The 11951-nt window shown below is 30.6% G+C and overlaps 1 protein-coding gene across 3 annotated transcripts in view; it reads left to right on the top strand.

Moving 5' to 3' along the window:
• Positions 1-11951, top strand: part of LOC145254646 (protocadherin Fat 4-like) — a 1852201-nt gene that overhangs the window by 1578525 nt on the left and 261725 nt on the right. For all 3 annotated transcript variants that reach the window (XM_080113277.1, XM_080113278.1, XM_080113279.1), the window contains 2 exons: positions 6894-7732; positions 8939-9037. In XM_080113277.1, coding sequence (XP_079969403.1) covers positions 6894-7732; positions 8939-9037 — 938 coding nt within the window. The remainder of the gene's footprint in view (positions 1-6893; positions 7733-8938; positions 9038-11951) is intronic.

Genomic DNA, 11951 nt, shown 5'->3' with positions numbered 1-11951 from the left:
AATTGGTAAATTAAGTAAAAATATACTAGAAAGAGTTAACTATCAAATTAAATCAACATATAAGCTAAATCTATGGATTAACACAGCGGATACCATTAAATGGTTTTCCAATATACATAATAAAAAGAATTGTACTTTCTTACAATTCGATATTGTGAATTACTATCCCTCCATATCTAAGGAACTATTCGAAGAGGTGATGGAGTTTGCTAAACTCCTGTCTGATATAAAAGACACTGAAATTGAAATTATACGGACATGTAGAAATACTACATTGATTAGTGGAAATGATCAGTGGTTGAAAAAAGATCAAAATGACCTGTTTGACATTTCCATGAGGTCTTTGGATTCTGCTGAAATTACAGACTTAGTAGGTCTATTCATACTATACAACTTAACCAAAGACATCAATGTCATGGATATAGGCTTGTATCGTGATGGACTGATGATCATCAAGGAATCCAACGGCCCTAAATGTGAAAGAACCAAAAAGATTATCTTAAATGAATTCCATAGAATTAAATTAAAAGTGGATATTATATCAGATGTTAAAACTGTAAATTTTTTGGATGTGAACTTTGATTTAAGGAAAGGCATCTACCAACCATATAGGAAGGAAAACTCAAACCCAATTTATGTACACCCCCTATCAAATCACCCAAAATCTATCATTAGGCATATCCCTAAATCCATTAGTAAAAGAATCAGTGACAATTCTTCCAATCTTGAAACATTTAATAAACATAAATATTTCTATAACAGGGCCCTTAAGGATAGTGGATACAAAAACACCCAAATTGAGTTCATAGAACCAACACACCCAAACACAAATACAAATAGAAACCGTAAGAGAAAAATCATGTGGTACAATCCCCCTTTTAATCTGAAATTTAAAACAAATCTAGGAATGAAATTCTTAAACTTAATTAAAAAGCACTTCCCTACGAATAACATACTACATAAAATTTTCAATAAAAATACAATAAAACTTAGTTATAGCTGTAATGAAAACCTTGAAAAAATAATTAAAAAACATAATAACAAAATATTAAACAAAAATAGCACACCCATTGCTACCGAAAGTTGTAACTGTAGAATTAAATCAAAATGCCCTCTTAAAGGAAATTGTCAAATTACTTCTGTAGTGTACCAAGCAACTATTTCTACTAAGGAAAATCCGAATGAAAAAAAATATTACATAGGAATGACAAATAACAATTTTAAAGAAAGATTTACCGGTCACAAGTGCTCTTTTGAAAATAATGAGTACAAAAATAGAACTTCCTTGTCTAAATAGTACAATGAACTAGTAGAGCAAGGTTACTCCCCAATAGTAAATTGGAAAATTTTAAAGAAAGCTAAAACCTGTTCATCTTTAAACTCGCCTTGCTACCCATGTCTTTATGAGAAATTATTTATACTTACTTTTAGAGAAAGAGATAAATTATTAAATAAGAAGCACGAAAATTCAATTAATTGCAAACATTATAAAAACCATCTTTTAAGTAATTTAGTTTAGATATAAAATTTAAATAAATTTAAAATTGTCACTGATTTCTATAATTTATTAAAATACTATTAATATACTTTCTCCTCGCCTGATTTCATTCTTTACTTCCCCTATCTTATATACCTGTGTGTCTATGTGTATATATATATGTGTCTATTTATTTACTTTATGACCGTGTGTACTTAGATCTATGCATTTCTATATTATTTGGTATACCCTCCCATGTTTATTCATTCCATTTGTATGTTTCTATGTGTGTATGCATCTATCTGTACTCTTGCCAAATTATTTGTATTCTTATGTATTTCTATATATATATAGTTTATGTAAATTATACATATTTATGTGTGCGTATATATATGTGTATGTGCGTTGTTGTATATTAGTATATGATTGTGTGCATATATTTGTGTATTTTTTGTATGTATGTGTATACATAAAATTATATATATATATATATATATATATATATGCTTATTTGTATGGCTGTTGGTTCTCTGTGGGTATATACATATGTATTTTATTATTTTTAATTTGGGTACTATCTACCTGTGTGTCGCTACTTTTGAGTATTTCGTTGATTTAATTACTTCTTTTGCCTGAATATATTTATATATTTATAGGTAAGTGTACTTGTATCTGTGTTACTAGTAATCTGGTCTTGAATGTATTAATTTGTGATTTAATATGACTTTATATCTATACTTAAATAGCTTAAACTTTCAACTTAATAGTATAGTTACACCTTTACCTATGTGCATGTATATATATGTATATATATATATATGTGCATGTGTGTGTGTGTATATATATATATATATGTGTATGTGTATATATACATATATGTATTGTATTCTTTTTATATACATAAATATTAGTAGATTTTTATTTATAATTATTGGCCCTATTTAATTTATTTAATCCCCTCGTATGGCTAAATATGTTATATTAAAAAGATAATAAATATTAATTTTATTCTGTTTTTATTATTATTATTATTATTATTATTATTATTATTATTATTATTATTATTATTATCATTACTATTATGTTTGTTATTACTATTGTTATTATTATTATTAATAATAATTTTAATATTGTTTTATCATTATTTTTTTTTCTTTTATTTATATATTTATCTAATAAAAACGCGAAAACTTTAAACTTATATCATTGAGCATAAAGTACCTAATTAATTGTAGACGTATGTTTGAACTGCGTTGATATTACTCGTGGACGTATGTGAGATGATAAATATGCTGGCTGGATACATTCGCTGTCTTTTTTGACATGTTCATTTCTGACGCTTGGATTGTATCTTCTGTTTGTATTTGTAATAATATGTTTCATTACTGAATTGTATAATTGTTCATAAATTGGTTGACACGCAGATCTTTTTCTTTTTCCTTTTTCTATATACTGTCAAATTCTTACTTTCTCTCTTTCTCTCTTTAACTAGATCTCATCATTCTTTCCTTTCCTTTCCTTTTCCCTTCTAGTCCTTATTCTCTTTATAATAACCATTTATATCTTTTCTCTTTTCTTCTCCATATTATATATATATATATATATATTTTTCTCTATTTTCTTTCTCTATTTCTTTCTCTATTCCTTTTTTTTTCTTCTCAATCACTCTCTCTCCATTGTAATCTTTTAACTTTATTTAAATTGCCCCTCCCTCTTTACATTTTATAATTAAAGTCCTGTGTTTTAAGTTTTTTAACTCCAACTTTTAAAGAGTTCCTACCTAAAATAAAAATCCATTATTCATTGAACTTTTGAATAGTCAAGTCGCTGCCTGATGATATCTGTTGTTTGATTGAAACAAGTGGCTATTTGTAGCAGCGGGATGTGAGCATGTTTATATAACAATAAACAAGTATATATATATATATATATATATATACAAATTCCCAATTGGATTCAACTCAGATGACTGAGTTGGCCAATTGAGTGTACTAATACCATTATTTTCAAACCATTTCTTTGTAAGTTTTGCGGTACGTTTGGGATCATTGTCGTATTGAAGCACGGAATTCTCACCATGTTCTATACAGGTTGCATATTTCTGAAGGTTCTTCTCTTTAATCTCCCTGTACATGCTACCATTCATTCTACCATGGATAACTTGTAACTCACCAGAAACCTTGAATTAACAGCATCCCCATATCATAATGGGACCACTACTAAACTTAATTCTGGAGATATATTGTGCTTGTTGAAGGTAGTGCTATTTTTTCGCCAAACACTTATCGTTTCTTTCTGAATAGTTCAACTTCTGTTTCATCTGACCATAAATTTCGACAAACTTTAATCGTTTTTTGTTTTTTTGACGGGTTTGATTTCCAGTAAAGGCGCTTTTCTTGGTGATCTTGAATGGAAGTCTATACGATATAGAACTCTGCTAATGGTATCCTTACTTATAATAATTCCAGCATCCTCAAGATCAGTTTTAATTTCTGTTGTGATAGGATCCACCTAATTAGCATACGTGGAGTGTCAACCATATAAATATGGTTGGGAGACAACCAACAGGAGACTCAGAGAGATGAGATCGAGAGTCGACAACTACCCAGCCGACATCTTCTCCAGGGACGGTCTCCCCATGACTATACCAATGGACTCTATCTAACTGTGTTATATATTTTCTTGCTCTCAATATATCTGTTCTATTTTACTTTTGTGTTGCAGTTATTCATTTCATATTTATTTGTGTTGTAGTTATTACCCATCTATCTGAAACCACTGTCAAAAATTTTCCCCACTCTTTATCTGTGCCAAAACCAAAACGTAGATTCCATGAACAAAGCTTCTTTCTTAGAAATGCACGCCTGTGGAACTCTGTTCCGTTTGCCTGTTTCCCACCTGACTACAACCTGGATGTCTTCAAGTCCAACATAAACAAATTCCTGACAAACCACCCCCTTAAGTAAGACACTTTATCAAATCTCAACACTAACGTACTGTACATGCAATAAGCCTTATCCCCGAGTGGCTTCCAGTCCTTGATAAGTGGTGACCACCTTGTAAAAAAAAATGTATTTTTGTAGTTGTAGTTATTGATTTCATATTTATTTTTGTGCAGTCGAGATCCAACAATTTCAGAATGAGTAATGAAGGGTTTGTTTTTTGGGTTTTTTTTTTTAAGGTATTGCTTGTTTTTGTTTTTGTTTTTTTTTTGTTTTTTTTTTGTTTGTTTGTTGTTTTTTTTTGTTATTTATTTTTTTATTTATTTTATTTATTTATTTATTTTTTTTTTTTTTTTGCATATTTCTGCTGATCCACCTTGAATTACTCTCATTTTTTTCAGTTTTCTATTTCTTGGGAGGTTTGCACAACCGTCACTATGCTTTTTATACTTTCTGATGATATTTCCTACTGTACTTAGTGCTAGATTCATTTCTTTGATAATTTTTCGGTAACTTTGTCTTCCTTTGTGACGTTCCATGATTCTATCTCGCTTATCTCTGGATAATTCTTTATTTTTAAATGCTTGAATTTCAGAATGCACATCAAATAATCAGACGATTAGTAGCACTCTCTTGTAAACAATTGTGTGCTTCCCTGATTGGTCAGAGATAACATTCCAATGATATCGAAAATTTGAATATTCAAAGTCTTTTAAAATACAAAGCTTTGATTAGAAATTTGAAAAGTCTTATTATTCCTAACGCGTTCTTTCTAGAACACACAGCATGAATAAAAACACATGAAGCCAAATTCTTCTGTTTGTATTATAGAGCGTTAAGGTCGCCTCCAAAATAGCTGCGCCTAGCCAGTTTATTTACAATAATAAAACACCGGAAAAAACCGGCTACGTTCTCTGGTTGTAAAGGGCTATAATTAGTCACATTAGGATGAGTGGTGGAAGGGAAGTAACTCTGCTATATTACCTATCCAATACTTTTTGCATAGGGCGATTTTGAACTTTCATTAAAAAAAAATGTATTCAATCATAACTTTTTATCTTTCCTTCCACATACAACTAAAACGGCTTTACGAAATATTACTTACTAAATATCAGGCAAAATGACGAACACTAACTATCGTTATAACAGAAAATAACATGTATCTAATATTTATAGGGGTCATTGTATGTATGGAAGTAGAACTGCTACCGAAAACTAAATGGTTGTAGGTTTGAGTTCTGGTTTGGCGTGGGTGCTAGTACAATTCGTCTTTATACTAATCTATATATCTATAAAAGTGAAAGTGTGTGCGCGCGCACGCGCGTGTGTGTACATTTCCCTACACAATAACTCTGTCAATTTTAGGTCTACAGACATAAAGAATATTGCGATTTGGGAAAATCTTATTAATCAGTTTTCGGCCAGAAATTTGGCTGTCAAAGGGTCAAAGTTCAACGATTTGGCCTTTGAAAACTCTACCAAACTCCTCCGACAATTTTGTGTCTAAACACTTGAAATTTTAGATGTGGGTTACTTGGACATGGATCAAACTTTTTAATATGATTTGAGCTCAAAACAAATGTTAAGGGGTCAAAATTTTTAAAAATTTGACCTCTGCGGTCTCTACCAAAATTACTCAACCAATTTTTGGTCTAAACATTTGAAATTTTACATAAAGTGTATTCAGACATAGGGCAAGCTTTTTAATCGTTTTTTGGCTGCTAATGGGTTAAAGTTCAAAAGATTTGATCTTTGCAGTCTCAAGCAAACTATTCAGCCAATTTTCGGTCTAAACATTTGAAATTTTACATAAAGAGTATTCAGACGTGCAGCCATTTTTAATCAGTTTTGGGGCGAAAATTTGGCTGCTAAGAGGTTAAAGTTGAAAGTGTGGACCTTTGCAGACTCTACCAAACTCCTCCGACAATTTTGGGTCTAAACACTTGAAATTTTTGATGTAGGTTACCTTGTCATGAGTCAAACTTTTTAATATATATATACATATAAAGTATCTCGCTTATATATATACATATAAACAATCTCGCTTATCTCTGGATAATTCTTTATCTTTTAATGCTTGAATTTCAGAATGCACATCAAATAATCAGACGATTAGTAGCACTCGCTTGTACACAATTAGTAAGTTGTAGGTTGCTTAAATAAATATATTCATTGTTGTTTATAAAAGGGTATTGTTTGTTACAAAATATTATATGAGTTGCTCTTACAACCCATGCAAAGCCCAAACCTTCATGTTATTAAACTTTTGTGTTTGATACTTCCCGCTCATACTCTTCCTCTCCTCCCACCACTTTTTGTCCTATTTGCTCTTCAGTGTCTTCTCTTACATGTTACATGTTGCAGCATGTATCATGCAACATGCATGTTGCATGATACTACGTAATGATCGAATGCAGTATATGTATTTGTGTATGAGTTCTTAATGTTGCCTTCTTTTCTTCGTCTACTTCCAGCCTATATTTTGCTGTTTGCCAGCCTCTGTCTTCTAACCAATCCATGCGCGGGAGAATCTGAGGTGAACATCACCGTGGTCAAAGACAGTGACATCCTGCCAACCAATGAAGCAGAGGGCGGCACCTTGACAAGCAGCACTCTCTCGCCGAACTCTCCCGTGCTACCGGCTACAAATAAGCAGAAAAAGACATCGACCAGTGCAACCCGTATCAACAAGCACAGCAGCCACAGCTCAAAGCACGAGGGTAAGCAGCCAACAACTCTACCCCCAACGCTGACAACCAAGGCAAAATTACGATTGTCTCCGCAGGCATCAGCGTCTTTATCTTCAAGCTCATCATCCTCATCATTATCATCTTCTTCATCATTGTCATCATTGTCACCCCTACCATCTACAACGACATCATCGTCGGAAACGAGGGCATCAACATCGCCCGGGGAGCCGCCACTCTCAAGCACGTCTGCTGCTACGACTCCTGAAACTGCCAACGAGGTGCAGCTGAAAAGCCTGTCATTCAAGCGACACCGGTTGCACAACCGGACTAGGTCCAAGTTTGGCCAGGGACCACACAGCCATTGGTTACCCACTGTGGGAAACTTCACTTATATCCACAGGGTCAAAAAGGATGCCTGGCCCCCATCTCTTAAAACATGTACCCCACCGGGTACTCCAATTCTGGCCATTCATCAGTCAGTGCCAGAAGACACCCCTAAGGGTACCGCCCTACCAGAATGGAATGAACAACTTGAATCTCTTTGCACCGAAGAAGATGAAAGGATTTATCTTATTCTTGAGCAGGCGCCATCAAATCCTTACTTTGGAATCGACAAAATATCGGTAAGTAACTTGGGATTCAAATAAAATTGCTATACATTTATTATAAATTTAGCTACAATAACTATTTATTAGATTGGATGCAATAACTATTAATTTATTATTAGGTAAGATAAAATAACTATTTATTTATTAGATTGGATGCAATAACTATTAATATATTATTAGGTAAGATACAATAACTATTTATTTATCATTAGATTAAATACAAAAATATTTATTTATTAATAGATTAGCTATGGTAAATGTTTATTTATTAATAAGTTAGATACAATAACTATTTATTAATAGGTTAGATACAATAACTATTTATTTATTAATAGATTAGATAAATGACTATTGATTTATTAATAGGTTAGATACAATATCTATCTATTTATTAATAGGTTAAATACAATAACTATTTATTAATAGATTAGATAAATAACTATTGATTTATTAATAGGTTAGATACAATATCTATCTATTTATTAATAGGTTAGATACAATAACTATTTATTAATAGATTAGATAAATAACTATTGATTTATTAATAGGTTAGATACAATAACTATTTATTTATTAATAGATTAGATAAATAACTATTGATTTATTAATAGGTTAGATACAATATCTATCTATGTATTAATAGGTTAGATACAATAATTATTAGTAGATTAGTTACAATATCTATTTATTGATTATTAGATTAGCTACGATAATTTTTTTATATATCATTAGCTTAGCTAAAATAACGATTTATTTAATTGATTAGATACAATAACTATTTATTAATTGATTAGATACAATAACTATTTATTAATTGATTAGATACAATAACTATTTGTTCATTAATAGATTAGATACAATAACTATTTATTAATAGATTAGAAACAATAACTATTTATTAATAGGTTAGATACAATAACTATTTATTATTAATAGATTAGATACAATAACTATTTATTATTAATAGATTAGATACAATAACGATTTATTTATAAATAGATTAGATATAATAACCATTTGTTTATTAATAGGTTAAATACTATTGGTGTTTGTTTATTATTAGATTAGATGTAATAACTATTTTTTTTTTATCATTAGATCAGCTACAATAACTATTTATTATTAGGTTAGTTACAATAACTATTTTTAGATGAGCTAGATAATTGTTTATACATTATTAGGTTAGATACAATAACTATTTAATACTTGTTCTGCTTACAGGGGGCCTTGAAAGTGGAACGCAGATTGGACGAAATCAACAGTCCTGATGATCATGTTCTTGTTATCAATGTCCGGTGCGGAAGTAGTATTACTATTGTGGTGAGTATAAATGCAAACAACTTTATATATATATATATATATATATATATATACACACGTACACACTTATATATATACACGCACACACACACACATATATATACACACGCACGCACACATATATATACACGCACGCGCACACACATATATATACGCGCACACACATATATATATACGCACACGCACACACATATATATATACGCACACGCACACACACATATATATACACACGCACACATATGTATATATACGCATATATATATGCATATATATATATACGCACACACATATATATATATAACCGCACACACATATATATATGCACATATATATGCACATATATGCATATATATGCATGTATGCATATATATGCATATATATATGTGCATGTATGCATATATATGTACATGTATGCATATATATGTGCATGTATGCATATGTATGCATGTATGCATATATATATATGCACGTATGCATATATATGCATGTATGCATTTATATATGTATGCATATATATATGCATGTATGCATATATATATATCTGCATGTATGCATATATATATATGCATGTATGCATATATATATATCTGCATGTATGCATATATATATATGCATGTATGCATATATATATATCTGCATGTATGCATATATATATGCATATATATATATATATATATATATATATATATATGCTTATATATATATGCATGTATGCTTATATATATATGCATGTATGCTTATATATATATATGCATGTATGCTTATATATATATATATGCATGTATGCTTATATATATATATATGCATGTATGCTTATATATATATATATGCATGTATGCTTATATATATATATATGCATGTATGCTTATACATATATATGCATGTATGCTTATATATATATATATGCATGTATGCTTATACATATATATGCATGTATGCTTATATATATATATGCATGTATGCTTATACATATATATGCATGTATGCTTATATATATATATGCATGCTGATCTAGTTGGGGACACATCTCGGTGCACCGGGAGGAAGCTTTACATGCTCCCTCACAGTTACTTAGTTCACAATACATTGTAGTCTACATTGCACTGTAGAGAACTTACTGTTGATTTTATAAAATTATTTTTATAAATGGTTTGAATTAAAGTTTAAAATGAAAAATGTCAAGTATCATGGTTCAATTGTGCTTTAAACAAAAACATTCATTTCGAATGTGCTCCTGTTATATCAAAGAATCTATTGTTGATTTTATATGGCGGGCGATAATAAAATTTCTCAAATGCACTTGTGATGTGAGGTTGTATGAGTTAAATTTGATCAAAATCGCCTGTTCCTTCTTTCATCGGATTATTTTGATCATCGATACTTATGGAAGACATTCTGATAGAAAACCTATCAAAGAACTTTACCAGATATATAAAGTATATTTGTGTGAGATTTCATAAAAATCCGCTCAGTTGTTTCAGAATTCCTAGGGAATGAACTCACACACACACAAACGCAAAAAGTTTATTTTATATAATAGTAGATAGATAAGAGAATTACATCCGAGTTGTTTTTTGTTTGTTTAAAACCTTTATATATATATATATAACAGTAAACAGTTTTTAAATAAATATTTTTTTTTAAGTTCTCCCAATCTAACGATTTAGCACTTTTGGAACATGACCTGACACAAATTATATATATATATATATATATATATATATATATATATATATATATATATATATATATATATATATATAATTTGTGTCAGGTCATGTTCCAAAAGTGCTAAATCGTTAGATTGGGAGAACTTAAAAAAAATTATTTATTTAAAAACTGTTTACTGTTTCTTCATATTCCAGGGACGTACCATGGTTTCATTGGCATCGATAGACTATTGTTTAGAAAATGCCCTTATAATCCAATACAAATCCTCGGCAACTCATGAAATGAAGACAGCTTTAAAAGAAAATGGAACATATTTTTTGTACTGTCTTTATTTCATTGCCGAGGATTTTGGATGGATTATAAGGTAAGGCTCTTTTCTAAACAGTAATGGTCTATCCAGGCACATGAACCATGGTATGTCCCTGGAATAGGTAACATAGTTTTTTAAATAAATAATATGTGGGTGTGTATAGATCTATATATATATAGAGAGAGAGAGAGATTGATATATTGGAAGATCCTGACACCCCCTGAGAATGGATTACTTCAGTTTATAAAAGGAGCTAGAAACGGTAACTGGACGAAGAGTAAGTTCAAGATACATTCGAGTAGCAATATCCTATTTGTACAATCCGATGCCTCCGTTCAGTCTTGAAAGACAAATGTTACCTCTTATAGGGGCAGCTGCACATGTAATTGTGAGGCAAGGATCGCGCAATCCCCAACCACATCTCTCCTGAATCGACACTGTTTGAATTCAGTGGCAAGGAGAAGTCCAAGACGACTGGAAGCAATGCTGAGATAAGCAGAGAGCACATACAGCACCTGGAAGTCCCAAATAGTCACCCATTTAGTACAGACGAGGTTCAACGTTGCTTAACTTCAGTGATCCAGCGGGAACCGGTGTGTCAACGTGATTAGCCTTCGTACAATAAAGTTGTTATAAATTACTGTGTTGAGTCTAATTATTTTATACTGATTATATTCCCCCATAGTTATTTCTCCAAGACAAGGCCAATAAAAATCTTCTGTATTTGCGATTATTTATTTTTGTTCTTGTTAGTTTCTTACATAAAGTGGTTTCATGCGTTGTCTGGAGTGATTTCCATGAAGAAGAAAATTCAGTCTAGAAAAAAAAAATGAAATGTTTATTTATCAAAAAGCACAGGAGATCAGAACTTCATAAGACAAATTGAACAAGTATTTTCAACGTTCAAGCACACCTTAAATATTTCGGATCTC

This window comes from Euprymna scolopes, chromosome 30, assembly GCF_053919585.1.
Source record: "Euprymna scolopes isolate OS-2025 chromosome 30, ASM5391958v1, whole genome shotgun sequence".
In the NCBI taxonomy this organism is placed as follows: domain Eukaryota; kingdom Metazoa; phylum Mollusca; class Cephalopoda; order Sepiida; family Sepiolidae; genus Euprymna; species Euprymna scolopes.
This window is presented reverse-complemented; position numbering and strand designations above follow the sequence as displayed.